This window comes from Melozone crissalis, unplaced genomic scaffold (assembly GCF_028551555.1).
Source record: "Melozone crissalis strain CALT ecotype California unplaced genomic scaffold, PUWL_Pcris_2 ptg000110l_1, whole genome shotgun sequence".
NCBI classification, from domain to species: Eukaryota; Metazoa; Chordata; class Aves; order Passeriformes; family Passerellidae; genus Melozone; species Melozone crissalis.
The window spans coordinates 3518205-3535977 of record NW_026535887.1 but is presented as its reverse complement, the minus strand read 5'-3'; the positions used below and the strand labels follow the sequence as shown (position 1 = coordinate 3535977).

General features: G+C 39.8%; 1 protein-coding gene across 1 annotated transcript in view; it reads right to left on the bottom strand.

Annotated features, from left to right (window-relative positions):
• Positions 1-1107: 1107 nt before the first annotated feature.
• The window catches only part of LRGUK (leucine rich repeats and guanylate kinase domain containing), a gene marked incomplete at its 3' end in the record, with an annotated part of 32592 nt that continues 15926 nt past the window's right edge, over positions 1108-17773 (bottom strand). The window contains exons 7-13 of the mRNA XM_054292426.1: positions 17417-17560; positions 13669-13749; positions 13009-13095; positions 11096-11202; positions 8515-8634; positions 3841-3937; positions 1108-1221 (exon numbers count right to left, since the gene is read on the bottom strand). Coding sequence (XP_054148401.1) covers positions 1108-1221; positions 3841-3937; positions 8515-8634; positions 11096-11202; positions 13009-13095; positions 13669-13749; positions 17417-17560 — 750 coding nt within the window. The remainder of the gene's footprint in view (positions 1222-3840; positions 3938-8514; positions 8635-11095; positions 11203-13008; positions 13096-13668; positions 13750-17416; positions 17561-17773) is intronic.

The following is a 17773-nucleotide window of genomic DNA, read 5'->3' as shown; positions in this document are numbered from 1 at the left end:
TCCTGGAATGTTGCCAGAAGTGTCTGGTGGCTGGGCTTTGATCCTGCACGGGAGACGACGCCTGTATGAGGATGGGAGGATTTCACTGGGGTGAATGGTGAAGGGATAAGTTAATTAGAGTGTAAAACACAGGGTTTAGGATTTCTGTACAGGGGGGTCTAAAGAAGTAAGATGGAGGAATTGGGGCGTATCCTGTCCTTCTTCTTCTTCTTCTTGACCTCCATCTTCTGTGGTGATGGTGGCACTTTGGGATTGGTTATTACAAAAAGTGCACCGGTCAATAAGGGTAAAAGGTATTGGAAAGAATAGGTAAATATTGTGTACGTAATTTTGAGTATAAAGATAAGTGACCGCCCCGGGGGCTCGCAGTGTGCACGTGTCTGGCTTGCTGTGCGGACCTCTGTCGGGCAGAGAGAAAAATCTTTTAGATAAACAACCAATAAATACTGAAGTCCGAGAAAGACCTGAAGCCTCTTCTCGTCCTTTGAAGCGCGGGCTGCCCAAGGCCATCTCCGAGCCTTTCCAGGCCATAAAACAGCCGAGAAAAGGGACAGGTGCTTTATTAAGGGCCCGGGGAGCCGGTGGACTAACGTCCCAAGCCCGAGCCCCCAATTTCACGTGTGGGTGCTTCCCTTTTTTGTACATGTGATTCACAACAAAGTCTCCAAGAAACAGTTCCCAGTTCCCCTTGCCTAGTCACAGTCCCCTTGTGATACATTCCTTGGTTCACAAACAAGATCCTAAATCTTCTGCTTATCTTATTCTAAGACCATTGTACGCTGCCTCCAGACAGGTTAGCATTCTTACTTTCCTGCACTAGTTTAAATATTTATTAAATCCCTAAGACTACCTGCTAGGTTACACACAAAACCCAACGCACACACACTATCAACGGCTACAAAACCGCTTTTAACAAACCAATTCACGCACAACTCACTATAATTAAACGTTTTGCTTAATTTCATTTCTTTTCCAACGTGTCCCAATTCTTTATTTTCCTTTCCAGGAAGGAATTTCCCCCAATATCCCGCCTGATATTGCGGATATTCCGTTCCCTGTGTCCTGTCCCCGATCCCGTGAGGAGTTTGTCCCACCAGGAGCGCTCACCTCGATTTCCATGTGCACGCACGTGGCCAGCCCCTCCCTGGCGATGGACTCCAGCGTGCCCCGCGCCAGCCCGTACCTGTGCCCGCTGTATTTGTAGGTGGCCAGGAATCTGCCCTGGGATTCAGAGCAAGGAGAATGGCAAAGGAATGTCCCAAAGGGAATTCATCAAATAAATGGATCGCGTTGGGGTGCCCTGATTTGTCTCACTACAAAGGTTCTTCTTGTTTAAAGCGGTGTTAATGAGGGTAATGAGAGCCCAAAATTGGCATTAATGAGCCCAAAATCAGCGTTAATGAGGTCACTGAGAGCCCAAAATCAGAGTTAATGAGCTCAAAACCAGGATTAATGAGGGCACTGAGAGCCCAAGATCAGCATTAATGAGGGTAATGAGAGCCCAAAATTAGCGTTAATGAGCCCAAAATCAGCATTAATGAGGGCAATGAGAGGTTAATGAGAGAGCCCAAAATCAGTCTTGAGGGCACTGATAGGCCAAAATCAGCATTAATGAGAGAGCCCAAAATCAGTGTTAATGAGCCCAAAATCAGCGTTAATGAGGGCAATGAGAGCCCAAAATCAGCATTAATGAGAGAGCCCAAAATCAGTGTTAATGAGCCCAAAATCAGCGTTAATGAGGGCAATGAGAGCCCAAAATTAGCATTAATGAGGGCAATGGGAGCCCAAAATCAGCATTAATGAGGGCAATGGGAGCCCAAAATCAGCGTTAATGAGAGCTCAAAATCAGGATTAATGAGGGAACTGAGAGCCCAAAATCAGCATTAATGAGAGTCCAAAATTAGCATTAATGAGAGAGCCCAAAATCAGCATTAATAAGGGCAATGGGAGGTTAATGAGAGAGTCCAAAATCAGTGTTGAGGGCACTGATAGGCCAAAATCAGCATTAATGAGAGAGCCCAAAATCAATGTTAATGAGCCCAAAATCAGCGTTAATGAGGGCAATGAGAGCCCAAAATCAGCATTAATGAGGGCAATGGGAGCCCAAAATCAGCATTAATGAGGGCAATGGGAGCCCAAAATCAGCGTTAATGAGAGTTCAAAATCAGGATTAATGAGGGAACTGAGAGCCCAAAATCAGCATTAATGAGAGTCCAAAATTAGCATTAATGAGAGAGCCCAAAATCAGCATCAATAAGGGCAATGGGAGGTTAATGAGAGAGTCCAAAATCAGTGTTGAGGGCACTGATAGGCCAAAATCAGCATTAATGAGAGAGCCCAAAATCAATGTTAATGAGCCCAAAATCAGCGTTAATGAGGGCAATGAGAGCCCAAAACTGGCATGAATGAGCCCAAAATCAGCGTTAATGAGCCCAAAATCAATATTAATGAGGGCAATGAGAGCCTAAAATCAGTGTTAATGAGAGAACCTGAAATCAGTGTTAATGAGGGCATTGAGAGGTTAATGAGCCCAAAATCAGCATTAACGAGAGCCCAAAATCAGTGTTAATGAGACAAAATCAGCATTAATGAGGTCACTGAGTGCCGAAAATCAGCATTAATGAGGGCAATGGGAGGTTAATGAGAGAGCCCAAAATCAGCGTTAATGAGAGCCCAAAATCAGCGTTAATGAGAGAACCCAAAATCAGCATTAATGAGGGCAATGGGAGGTTAATGAGAGAGCCCAAAATCAGTGTTGAGGGCAATGAGAGCCCAAAATTGGCATTAATGAGCCCAAAATCAGCGTTAATGAGCCCAAAATCAGTATTAATGAGGGCAATGAGAGCCCAAAATCAGTGTTAATGAGACAAAATCAGCATTAATGAAGGCACTGAGTGCCGAAAATCAGCATTAATGAGGGCAATGAGAGGTTAATGAGAGAGCCCAAAATCAGCGTTAATGAGAGCCCAAAACCAGCATTCATGAGGGCTATGAGAGCCCAAAATCAGTGTTAACTAAGCATAAAATAAATAATATATTAAAGATATAAATACATAAAAATAAAAATATATTAAACACATATAAAGTATATAAATATATAAATAAAAATATATATAATATATACAATATATATATTTATATATAAATATATAAATAAAACATATAATATAGATTAATATATAAAAATATATATTATTTATGTTATATATGTATATATAACATGTATCACATATATAACATATATAACATATATATTTTAATATATTATCTATATATTTTATAGATATATTATATATTTTATATATTTATATATTATATATTATATATTATATATTATATATTATATATCATACATTATATATTATATTTTATATATATTTATATTATATAATTTTGGACATTATATATTTTATATTTCATATATTATATATTTTATCTATTATGTACATATGAAAACAATATAGAAATAAATAAATAAAATAAAATATATAAATGTATAAATATATAAATATAAATAAAATATAATATATATTAAAATATAGAATATTACATATATTATATTATATTATATTATATTATATAAAATACATAAATATTTAATTATAAATACAACATAAATAATATATTTTAAAAAACAGAACATGTATAATATATAATTATATAAATATATAAATATGTAAATATATAAATGTATATTAAATATATAGATACACATAAAGATATAAGTATATATTAAATTTATAAATACATATAAAGATATAAAAAGAAATCAGGCTTGGGCAGAGAGTTGAGTTCAGTGGGTGAGCAGCCAAAGCCCCAGGGCAGGAGTCAGGTACTCACCGCTTTCACCATTTTGTCAAATTCTTCTTGAGAAATGAAATGATAATCCAGCCTGTTTTCTTCCCCGAAATAAGCTTTCCTGGTGGTGTGGCAGGGCCTGGCAGATAATATAAAAATATATATTAAAATATATATTATATAATAAAATATAAAAATATACAAATATTTCCTTCCCCGAAATAAGCTTTCCTGGTGCTGTGGCAGGGCCTGGCAGACAATATAAATATATATGATAAGATATGATATGATATGATATGATATGATATGATATGATATAAAAATATAAAAATGCGCAAATATTTTCTTCCCCGAAATAAGCTTTCCTGGTGGTGTGGCACTGCCTGGCAGATAATATAAAAATATATATTATAATACATATTATATTATATTATATTATATTATATTATATTACATTACATTACATTATATTACGTTACATTACATTACATTACATTACATTACAATACAATACAATAAAATATAATATAATATAATATAATGTAATATAATAAAATATAATATAATATAATATAATGTAATATAATATATAGAAATATTCAAATATTTTCTTCCCCGAAATAAGCCTTCCTGGTGGTGTGGCAGGGCCTGGCAGATAATATAAAAATATATATTATAACATATTTTATATTATAATATATAAAAATATACAAATATTTTCTTCCCCAAAATAGTCTTTCCTGGTGGTGTGGCAGGGCCTGGCAGATAATATAAAAATATATATTAAAATATATATTATATAATAAAATATAAAAATATACAAATATTTCCTTCCCCGAAATAAGCTTTCCTGGTGCTGTGGCAGGGCCTGGCAGACAATATAAATATATATGATAAGATATGATATGATATGATATGATATGATATGATATGATATAAAAATATAAAAATGCGCAAATATTTTCTTCCCCGAAATAAGCTTTCCTGGTGGTGTGGCACTGCCTGGCAGATAATATAAAAATATATATTATAATACATATTATATTATATTATATTATAATATATTATATTATATTATATTATATTATATTATATTATATTGTGATGTGATGTAATGTAATGTAATGTAATGTACCGTAATATAATGTAATGTAATGTAATGTAATGTAATATAATATAATATAATATAATATAATATAATATAATATATAAAAATATTCAAATATTTTCTTCCCCGAAATAAGCCTTCCTGGTGGTGTGGCAGGGTCTGGCAGATTATAAAAAAATATATATTATAACACATTTTATATTATAATATATAAAAATATACAAATATTTTCTTCCCCAAAATAGTCTTTCCTGGTGGTGTGGTAGGGCCTGGCAGATAATTAAAAAAAAATAAATTATATTATATTATATTATATTATATTATATTATATTACATTATATTATATTATATTACATCATTACATTACATTACATTACATTACATTATACAAATATTTTCTCCCCCAAGATAAGCTTTCCTGGTGCTGTGGCAGGGCAGGGCCTGGCAGATTTATGAGAAAATAAAGAATTAATTTGGTTTCTATCCCTGCAGCACCTCTGGAACAGCAGTGGGGAGTGGGGGAAAGCAGAGAAAATAGAAATAATTTTATTTTAAGCAGCAAAGAAATATGAGAAATGAAAAGAGGCGCAAATCACAGCCCTGAATGGTGGGTGTTTGAAAGATTGATCAATAAATAATACCAATAAATAAATACACCAAAAAAAAAAGAAATTTAACGTGGTGTTTTGGCTGTAAATCCCTTCCCAGCCCAGCATGGCCTGAGCTGGAGCTGTCACAGCGCCTGCGACTCAGAAATTATAAATCCATTTTTCTCTCAGTTCTGTCAGGATTGGGGATGATATAAAATCAAATCCTAAACGTGGAAAAGGAGCTGGGATGAACTGTGGGGTTAAAAATGAGCTGAAAAATCCAATTTTTAAACAGGTGGATATGGGGAGGGGGAAAATGCTGAAAGTGGGGAGGAAATTGGGATAAAGGGAGGGAAGGTAAAAGCTCAGCTACCTCAGCTTCACAGCAGGAGAAAACACTAAAAATCCATATAAAAACCACCAAAACTAATTTAATTAATGCAGGTAGCAATTTAATACTGAAGGATTCAGTAGGTCTGGTTCTGTTTAAAAATCAGATTTTTTTTCCTTGCTTCTGCTTTGCCATTAAAGTGGGAAAAAGGGCTGGGAAAGGAATTCCCTGACATCCCATGGGGATAAACCTCAGCCATCAGGCCAAAACACTAAAAATTCATTAAAAATCCCCCAAATCCCTAACACTTTAAAACCCCCAACAATGCCTAAATAAAACCCCAAAAAAATCCTCCCAAAATTCCCCCGTTAATTAATACAGGTCATTATTAGAACGTGAAGTATTTTGTGGTCTGGGTCTGTTTGAAAATCAGATTTTCCTCCTCTTTTCTGCTTTGCCATTAAAGTGGGATAAAAGGCTGGGAAAGGAATTCCCTGTCATCCCATGAGGATAAACCTCAGCTGACAGCCAAAACCACTGAAAATTCACTTAAAATCCCCCAAAAATCCCCAATTCAAACCCAAAAACATCCCCCCAAAATTCCCAGTTAATTCACACAGGTAACAATTTAATACTGAAGTATTTTGTGGGTCTGGTTCTGTTTGAAAATCAGATTTTTCTCCTCTTTTCTGCTTTGCCATTAAAGTGGGAAAAAAGGCAGGGAAAGGAATTCCCTGAGATCCCATAAGGACAAAATTCAACCACCAGGCCAAAACACCAAAAACTCATTAAAAAACCCCAAAATCCCTGAAAAAACCCCAAAAATCCCACAGTTAATTAATGCAGGTAATAATTTGAGACTGAAATATTCACTGGGCTTGGTTCTGTTTGAAAATCAGATTTTTTTCCTTTTTTCTGTTTTGCCATTAAAATGGGAAAAAAGGCAGGGAAAGGAATTCCCTGAGATCCCATAAGAACAAAATTCATCCACCAGGCCAAAATACTAAAATCCCACCAAAATCCCCTAAAAAAAGATAATTAATGCAGGTAATCATATGAGACTGAAATATTCAGTGAGTCCAGGTCTATTTGAAAATCAGATTTTTCTCCTAAATTCTGCTTTGGGAAAAAAGGCAGGGAAAGGACTTCCCTGTCATCCCATGAGGGCAAACTTCAACCACCAGGCCAAAACACTAAAACCCCCAAAAAATCCCTAAAAAAACCCCAAAAATCCCTAAAAAAACCCCCCAGTTAATTAATGCAGGTAAGAATTTGAAACTGAAGTATTTTGTGGGTCTGGTTCTGTTTGAAAATCAGATTTTTCTCCTCATTTCTGCTTTGCCATTAAAGTGGGAAAAAAGGCAGGGAAAGGAATTCCCTGCCATCCCATAAGGACCAAATTCAACCACCAGGCCAAAACACCAAAAACTCATTAAAAAACCCCAAAATCCCTAAAAAACCCCCAAAAAATCCCTACAAAAACCCCCAAAATCCCACACAGTTAATTAGTGCAGGTAATAATTTGAGACTGAAATATTCACTGGGCTTGGTTCTGTTTGAAAATCAGATTTTTTTCCTTTTTTCTGTTTTGCCATTAAAATGGGGAAAAAGGCAGGGAAAGGAATTCCCTGAGATCCCATTAGAACAAAATTCATCCACCAGGCCAAAATACTAAAATCCCACCAAAATCCCCGAAAAAAAGATAATTAATGCAGGTAAGAATTAGAGACTGAAATATTCAGTGAGTCCAGGTCTATTTGAAAATCAGATTTTTCTCCTAAATTCTGCTTTGGGAAAGAAGGCAGGGAAAGGAATTCCCTGTCATCCCATGAGGGCAAACTTCAACCACCAGGCCAAAACACTAAAACCCCCAAAAAAATCCCTAAAAAAACCCCAAAAAAATCCCTAAAAAAACCCCCAGTTAGTTAATGCAGGTAAAAATTAGAGCCTGAAATATTCAGTGGGTCAGAGTCTGTTTGAAAATCAGATTTTTCTCCTCTTTTCTGCTTTGCCATTAAAGTGGGAAAAAAGGCTGGGAAAGGAATTCCCTGAGATCCCATAAGAACAAAATTCAACCACCAGGCCAAAACACTAAAAACCCACTAAAAACCCCCCAAAAATCCCTAAAAACCCCCCAAATTTTCCCCCAAAACCACAGCTAATTAATGCAGGTAACAGGGCCTGAAATATTTATGGGCTCTTGTTCTGTTTGAAAATCAGATTTTCCTCCTCTTTTCTGCTTTGCCATTAAAGTGGGAAAAAAGGGCTGGGAAAGGAATTCCCTGTTAACCCATGAAGATAAACCTCAGCTGCCAAGCAAAACCACTAAAAATTCACTTAAAACCCCCCAAAAATGCCTAAATAAAACTCCAAAAAAATCCTCCCAAAATTCCCCCGTTAATTAATACAGGTCATAATTAGAACCTGAAGTATTTTGTGGTCTGGGTCTGTTTGAAAATCAGATTTTTCTCCTCTTTTCTGCTTTGCCATTAAAGTGGGAAAAAAGGCTGGGAAAGGAATTCCCTGAGATCCCATAAGAACAAAATTCAACCACCAGGGTGAAGGCCCCAAACCACATCAAAACTCTTGATTTTTACCTGATTTCCAAAAAAACCCCACAAACCAAACCAGCACCAATTCCAATCTTGATCCTTTGGTGTTTTTATTACCTCAGGGCCAGAACTTACCCAAATCTGAAGAAAGTTTTGAATTGTCTGCAGATTTTGAGGGCGAGTTGTCTCCTCCCGCCGGCCACGGGGCCCAGCAGCACCAGCAAGGGGTAGGGATCCTCAAAAGTGGGCAAAGTGCTGCAAAAATAGGAAATAATTCCCATTAATTCACCCAAAAAATCAAATTTCAGCAGCTTCTCAAGCAAGGTTGGAGCATCAAATCCGTGCCAGGATAATCCATTCCCAGCCTGCAATGCCATGGCTGGAAACATTCAGGACTCAAAACTCCACATCCACATATTCAGGGAGAAAGCAGGAAGCTGCAGAGTAGCAAAAATTCCATTTTTCAGGGGAGAAACGAGACTGGGAGGAGTCACCTGGGAACGGTGACATTGGAAAAAGAGCATCCCCCTGCCTGTCCCTTCCATGATTTCCATGGAATCATCTCCTCCTTCCAATAAAACACCGAAATTTCCCTTTATGAACACGAAATGCGCCCCAAAACCCCCAAATAAAATCATTTGACCCCCACAGGATGCCAGCAGTGAGGAGAGAAGGAGCTGGCAGAAAGGGAAGGAGAAATTTTCCAGCTCTCTGCTGCCTCCAGGGATTACAGCGACCTGAGTGGGTCGCTGGTGGTGAGAGAGAGACGGGAATCTTGTTTCTTGATCAGAAGGCTGGATTTATTGATATATGATATATAATACATTATAACTATACTAAATAGGAAAAATAAAGAGAGAAGTTTGCAGATGCTAGCTAGGCTAAGAATCGAAAAGAAAGAATCTCCAACAAAGTTGTGTCCAGGGACTCTGTCCCTAGCTTGCACTTTGTGATTGGTCTCCAATTATAAACATGGAACATGAGCCAATCAAGGTGCCCCTGTTGCATTCCACAGCAGCTGATAATAATTGTTTACGTTCTCTTTCTGAGGCCCTCAGCTTCCCAGAAAATGCAGAAATCTGAAAGAAAGGATTTCTGTGGAAAAATGTCTGCGACATCCAGGGATTTTCCCTTTGGGCAAGGGGAGGAACTCTGGATCTCCCATTTGTGGTGCCGATGCCCATCTGCTCCAACAGCTTGAGGGAAGGGATGGAGCCATGGCCAGTCTGTCTCAGAATTTAGAGGTGAGTGAGTGTTGGAATCCATAAGGTTAGAGGATTTTTAAGAAATGGTTAAAAAAAAGTATGTAGGACTTGGATTGGAGTTTTGTTAGCATTGCAGAAAAGTTTCCCATGCAAGCAGAAATGTTTCCCAAGCAGTAGACGTGACAAACAACAACAGGCCTCTGTAGAATTGGCTTCAGGATGGCAACAAGGTTATTTAATGTATATCTTCAGAAGATTAGTATGAATAGAACTCTATTCTTTGTCTCTTATGAACCAGTCTTTGTTTTAGCTACCATTACGTATGTTTTATAAGATTGGATAGAATGCTTGTCAATACGTGTTTTCTGCGTGTGATTGGCTGAAATCTAGACTGAGATGATTTTATGTATTGCTGTATGAGCCCCCCTGGAGGAGACATTTTGGGGTGGATCAGTGAGCTGTCATGTCTCCTTTTTGTATTCTGAGACTGATGTGCTGGAAATAAAAGCAAAAATCTCTTCACTGCTCTGGTTCCAATGTTGTCCATACTGGACATTTTGCCGCGGCCTAGTGGGTTCCTTTTTTAAGACGTGGGTTCCTGACACAATTGGACTTATATCTACCCATCCCTCAACAAGTGAGGAGCTTTTTTCCATCATCAATTTGAACCAAACCAGCTTTGCCTCCTTTCCAGGCTGCCGACAGAATCCTGCAGGAGTTCTCTGTCTCTTTCTCGGCTGTTTTTGATGGCCTGGAAAGGCTCGGGATGGCCTTGGGACAGCCCGCGCTCCAAAGGACAAGAAGAGTCTTCAAGTTTTTTCTCGGTCTTCAGTGTTTATTAGTTTCTATCTACAAGATTTTCTCTCGGCCCGACAGAGGTCCGCACAGCACGCCAGCCATGAGCACACTGAGAGCCCTCGGGGCGGTCACTTATCCCTAAACTACGTACAGGATATTTACCTATTTTCCCCAATACCTTTCACCCTTATTGATAGGTGCACTTTCAGTAAGGACCAATCCTAAAGTGCCACCACCACCACAGAAGATGGAGGCCAAGAAGAAGAAGAAGGAGGACAGGACACGCCCCAATTCCTCCATCTTGTTTCTCTAGACCCCCCTGTACCGAGATTCTAAAACCTGTGTTTCACTCTATAATTAATCTATCCCTCCATGGTCATTTCCAACCCTTCAGGTGGATCTCCATGGTCACTCCCAACCCTTGAGGTCGATCTGTGTTTCACACTATAATTAACCCATCCCTTCACCATTTATCCCCGTGGGATCCTCCCATCCTCATACAGATGTTGTTTCCCGTGCAGGATCAAAGTCCAACCACCAAACACTTCTGGCAACGTTCCAGGACTTCTGAGCCCCCCAAGGGTGGTCTCGGTGACTCTGCACATCAGGAATGCTGTGCTGAGATCCCACAGTTCTCCTCGGGAAAAACGTCCCTCAGAAGGTGACAAAACCCTGATTTACCTGAGCGAGGAGCAGCTGGGACAGGAACTCACCTGTTGAGGACGCTCTGGGGCTGCAGAGAGTGGTACAAAAGCTGAGTCCTGTGGTCCTCAGCGGCCACGACGTCGGGAGGAGGAGCCTCCTTGTTCACAGCAGCCACCTGGGGCCAAATAAAAATTAGATAATTTAGGGAGAGGGAAAAGGAAGGGGAGGGAGAGGGAATTGTTAACAGGCGGAAAAGTCTCGGCTGATCATCGGGAATGAGGATGGGGTTGGGTGGGGAAGGGTCAGGATTTGGGCTGGGCTTGGCTGGGAGGAGAAATCTGGGAATTAAAGGATGATTTGGGGGATGGATGGATGATGGATGGATGGATGGATGGATGGATGGATGGATGATAGGGGAATGATGGATGGATGATGGATGGGGGATGGATGGATGGATGGATGGATGGATGGATGGATGGATGGATGGATGGATGGATGATGGATGGGGGATGGATGATGGATGGATGGATTATGGATGGATGGATGGATGGATGGATGGATGGATGGATGGATGGATGATAGGTGAATGATGGATGGATGATGGATAAGGGATGGATGGATGGATGGATGGATGGATGGATGGATGGATGGATGATGGATGGGGGATGGATGATGGATGGATGGATTATGGATGGATGGATGATGGATGGATGGATGATGGATGGATGGATGGATGGATGGATGGATGGATGATGGATGGATGATGGATGGATGAATGATGGATGGATGGATGGATGGATGGATGGATGATGGATGGATGGATGGATGGATGGATGGATGAGGGATGGATGGATGGATGGATGGATGGCAGCCAGACACAGCTCACCATCTTTAATGTAGTCAACCTTTCCCTGAAGCAAACAGGATGCCACATAGGATGCAAAGGCAGGTTTTAATTATCCATTAATTTGCATCCTCCCAGTGCTGGTGCAAGCGGCCAAACCCAAACCCCTGGGAATTGAAGCCACTCGTTTTTTACAGGATGGGCATGAACAAAGTGAGCAAACTCCTGGCAGTGCACTCCTGCTTTGCTGGGAGGGAGAGCCCTCAGACACCAAGGATTCCCTCACCCATCCCGCTGACCACTAATGACTCGTGTGATTTGGGGGTTGTCAATGCCACACACTCAGAAATTCAGGTTAAGAACGACTGAGGCGATTCCAATGGGGCACGAGATATAAAATTTCCACTGTGAGACCAACCAGCCTTTGGAACAATCAACAGGAGGTTGGACCAAGCTGGGATGGTGGGAGGTGTCCCATGGCAGGGGTGGGACTGGATGGGCTTTGAGGTCCCTTCCAACCCAAACCATCCTGGATTCCGTGAGAATTTCCCCATGGAAATAACTGGTGGATTCACCAATTGGTGGATTCAATGGATTCAATTTTTCAATAATTCCTCAAATATCATAACACAGCTGCAATAATAATGATAATTATGATAATGATAATAATGATAATGATAATAATGATAATGATAATGATAATGATAATGATAATAATAATAATAATATATTTCTAGTGTATTCCATCAGATCATGTGGAAAAATTTTCCAAGAATTCCTCAAATATCACAACACAGCTGCAGAGCAGCAAAAATTCCATTTTTTTCAGAGGAGAAACGAGACTGGGAGGAGTCACCTGGGAATGGTGAGGCTGGAAAAAGAGCATCCCCCTGCTTGTCCCTTCCATGATTTCCATGGAATCATCTCCTCCTTCCAATAAAACACCGAAATTTCCCTTTTTGGACACAAAACGTGCCCCAAAAGCACCTGCAGCCACCCAATCCCAGCTGAGGCACCACAGCAGGGAAAGGTTCCCAACCCAGGCAGGATTTTGGGGAGGAGGTTTGCTGCAACTGCAAGCCTGGATTTTGTAGCATTTATTTAGAAAATTCTTAGAATGAAATGATCTTTGCTCACCTTTTCTTCCACTGTGACCTTTTTCAGATCCAGATCTGTGACTTGGAGCAGCATGAAAATCGCTGAGAGCCAATAACTGCCTTTTTCCTGAGGGGAAAAATTTCCATTTTGTCAAAAAAATACTAAATTTCATCCAGCCTATATTGAATTCCAATCAGGTAAAATTCAATTTGTGTTAATAAATTGCAAAATAAAAGGTTTTTTACCCTGATGGGTGTCAAGACATTGCCCAAACTGAGTTGTTCAAAAGTTTGTAACCACAATATTCAAAAGGCCAAGATGGGGATTTAAAAATGGAAAGGGATTTGATCAGACTTTGCTGAGGAGAAGGAAAAGCCTTTCAGATTATGGAAAATAAGGAATAATCTATTTCAGGTATTTTTCCTGCTAATTTTATTGTGGGCCATGACAGAACAGACTCATAAAAGCCAATAAATACCTGGCAATTACAAGAAAAAATTAATAACTCTTAATATTTTTCTTCTTTCTGGCATTGGGAATGAGCGTAAAATTCACACAAAATTTAGGAATCACAAGGCTTGGGACAGAATTATCTTTGATCACTCAGTAGAAATGACCTGCCCACTTCTAGAGACAGAAACTGAGGCTAAAAGGATTCAAAGCATCAGGTTTAGGTTCTCATTTTTGGCTCTTTCTTACCTGCAAAGGGTTTTTTAGAAGATTTAAATCCCTCAGGAGAGGCAGATCCTCAATCCATTTGAGCTCGCTCAGCTCAGCCACCTGAGCAGGGACAGGAACAGAGCACAAATCAGAACCCAGGAGAGCCAGGCAGGTGTCTCTTTCTCGGCTGTTTTGATGGCCTGGAAAGGCTCGGGATGGCCTTGGGACAGCCCGCGCTCCACAGGACGAAAGGAGTCTTCAGGTTTTGTCTCGGTCTTCAGTGTTTATTAGTTTTTATCTACAAGATTTTCTCCCGGCCCGACAGAGGTCCGCACAGCACGCCGGCCATGAGCACACCGAGAGCCCTCGGGGCGGTCACTGATCTTTATACCCTAAACTACGTGTAGGATATTTACCTTTTCTCCCCAATACCTTTCACCCTCATTGACAACTGCACTTTCAGTAAGAACCAATCCCAAAGTGCCACCACCACCACAGAAGATGGAGGCCAAGAAGAAGAAGGACAGGACACGCCCCAATTCCTCCATCTTGTCCCCTTAGAACCCCCCTGTACTGAAATTCTAAAACCCGTGTTTCCCTCTATAATTAACCTATCCCTCCATGGTCATTTCCAACCCTTCAGGTGGATCTCCATGGTCACTCCCAGCCCTTGAGGTGGATCTGTGTTTCACACTATAATTAACCTATCCCCGTGGATATAATTCACCATTTATCCCCGTGGGATCCTCCCATCCTCACACAGGTGTTGTTTCCCTTGCAGGATCAAAGTCCAACCACCAAACACTTCTGGCAACGTTCCAGGACCTCCGAGCCCCTCAAGAGTTATCTCGGTGACTGCACCTCAGTCCTGAGGCCCTGAGATCCCACAGCAAGGAAAATGAACATTTTAATGCCTCCTCCTCAAATCTGGGCATTAAAAAAAAAATTTTAAACCACAAAAGGGGTTTACACGTTAACTGTGAGGCACTTCCAGACAAAAGGAGATGAGTTGGCTGTTAGCTGGAGCAGCAGGAAAATCCACACTGCAATTTCCAAGCACCTCCATTTCCCAGCTCTTTCAAATGTCAAGCCCTGACACATTTGGCTTTTTATGTGCTGATGTGCTTGAGTGAGGCAATTCTGCACGTAAATTCGTGCTCTGGCTGGGTGGTTTAAAAATAAAATCCTTCTAAAAGTTTCTTTTCACTGAAGTTCAAGGTCATCCGACACATCCAAGGAGAAGAATCCTGGTCCTATTTTAAAGAAGGATAACCAAGGACTTGGAAACCAAAATCCTGGTCCTTTTTAAACCAAAATCCTGGTCCTTTTTAACCAAGGATTTTTAAACCAAAATCCTGGTCCTTTTTAACCAAGGATTTTTAAACCCAAATCCTGGTCCTTTTTTAACCGAGGATAACAAAGGACTTTGAAACCAAAATCCCGATTCTTCCTTAACCAAGGATAACCAAGGACTTTGAAACCAAAATCCTGGTCCTTTTTAAACCAAAATCCTGGTCCTTTTTAACCAAGGATTTTTTAAACCAAAGTCCTGGCCCTTTTTTAACCAAAATCCTGGCTCTTTTTTAACTGAGGATAACCAAGGACTTTGAAACCAAAATCCTGGTCCTTTTTAAATCAAAATCCTGGCCCTTTTCTAACCAAAAATCCTTTTTTAACCAAGGATAACCAAGGACTTTTAAACCAAAATCTTGGTCCTTTTTTAACCGAGGATAACAAAGGACTTTGAAACCAAAATCCTGGTCCTTTTTTAACCAAAATCCTGATCCTTTTTTTAACCAAAATCCTGGTCCTTTTTTAACCAAAAATCCTTTTTATACCAAGGATAACCAAGGACTTTTTAACCAAAATCCTGGTCCTTTTTTAACCCTTTTTAAACCAAGGATAACCAAGGACTTTTTTAACCAAGTACATCCTACAGAACTTGGTTAAAAAAGTCCTTGGTTATCCTTGGTTAAAAAAGGAGCAGGAATTTTGTCCTTGGATGTGTCCAGAGGGATAAATGAGGGAATCCAGAGGCTCCAGCCTGTTTGGGGTCTCAGCTGTGCACAAAGGAAAGCTGGGCACTCATTAATGGGGTTAATCAAGGTTTGTGTGGCCCCTGGGCACTCATTAATGGGGTTAATCAAGGTTTGTGTGGCCCAAACCAACCTGGGTTGGTTTTCCTGCTGAAAAGTGGGATCAGGGAATCATTGTGGAATGGGTTGGGTTGGGAGGACCCTCAAACCTTCAAACCCATCCATGCCATGGGCAGGGACATCTCCCACTGTCCCAGGGGGCTCCAGCCTGGCCTGGGACACTGCCAGGGCTCCAGGGCTGCTCTGGGAATTCCAGCCCCAAATCCAATCTCAACCTCTCCTCTTTTACTGCAGAACCATTCCCTTTTCTCCAGTCTGTTGTTTTTCCATGTAAAAATCCTCTCTCCATCTCCGTCACAGCCCCTTTTAAATCCTGAAAGCCCAACTGAACCTAAAACCTCCAAATTCTCCATAATTTACACTCAATCCTTTTGAAGTCCCTAAAAACATAAACCTCAACCTAAGCCTGCTCTAAATTCACTTTGAGATGAGAATAACCCCATTCAGAACAGTTTTGGTGAAGTTAAATGTGATTTAAGTGGATTTCTTCAATAAATCCCAGAATTCCAGCCATCAACAATTGGAAATCATTGAATATTTACAAACTACACATTTTCAGCTGAACCTGTTGTGCCCATTTTGTAAAAAAACCAAGAATTTAAGATCATTCTGAGTGGTTGTGAGCTGAACTAACTCCCTGCGTTAATTAATTAAATCTCCTCTTTAAATTACCCTTCAGAAGGCAACATTAAAAAAATAAAAAGTTCAAAATAACATCCAAAAAACTCAGTGAACAGTTTCAATGACATCATTCAAAGAGGCAACTTTTGATGAGGTAAAATCAAGAGTTTTTCCTGTGCTGTAAAGAACAGTGGGAAATAAATAAGGCACTGGAAGTGGTGTTATTAATGTTAATAACAAGCACACCATTAGAGAGTTTCCTGTCTGCTGCAATTGAGGCACCTTTAAATGTCAGGCAGAACAAAAAAAACGCACAGTGACTTGAATTAAATCCACTTGCAAGGAGAGAAAAATGACAGAAAATGTTCCACCGCTGCTTTGTATTTTTGTTTCCTTAGATTATCTTCTTTTTTTTCACACGTCTTTGACGTCAAAGTGATTCATGAATTGATTTTTGTTTTTTTTTTTTTGCTTAAGGATGCTGGAAGATCAATATCAAAATTATTGTGGATATTTGGCTTGGCATTCAAAATTCAAAAGAGTTGGATGGTGCCATTGTGTTTGCAGCACAGAAAATTGTGCTGCATGACAAAATCCACTTTTTAGGAGTTTTTTTTTTTTTGCAGTTCTGCTTTGCAGGAAGTTTCCAGAAGAATCTGTGGTCATAAAATTGGGCTGGGAGGTATTAGCAGCCACCCCTGAGGCCTGGCAAGTAAAGATATTTTGGAATAATTGAGGTGGAAAATCTGCAAACTCATCCCTGCCTGACCCAATCCTCAGTGTGTGACAGCACCAAAGTGGGACCTGAGCGAAGAGAAAGCCACCTCAGATATTAAATAAGGGCTGAGAGGACACCAGGAACCAACGTGGGAAACAGCAAAAATAAAATAATTCAGATTTTCTAATCGTTCCTTGCAGTGCTGGAGGAGTTTTGGAGGCCTTCAAGGAATTTGTTGTTGAAAAATGAAATTATTCAGTGCTGTTGGAAGGAGGTGAGCCCAGCCTGGTACCTGGTTGTCCTCCAGGTTGATCACCTCCAGCAGGTCGTGCTCCTCCAGGCCTTGCAGGCTGTTTATTTTGTTGTTGGACAGATCCACACGCTGTAGGTTTTTCAAGCTCTTCAGCCCATCCACCTTCTCAATCTGGTTAAAGCTCTAAGAAAAATGAAAGCAGAGAAATTGCAAATAAACCTCTATGAGAAACAATGTTCCTGAGGGAAAAAAAGGAGTTATTATTTGGATTTGAGGAGTTTTTGTCATGGAGAATACTGTAAAAATAGGCTTTTATGCACTAGCCTCATGCACATCCTGATGTGTTACATTTCTGCAGATATACGTCTATGGAAAACAAAATTTCTGAGGGAAAAA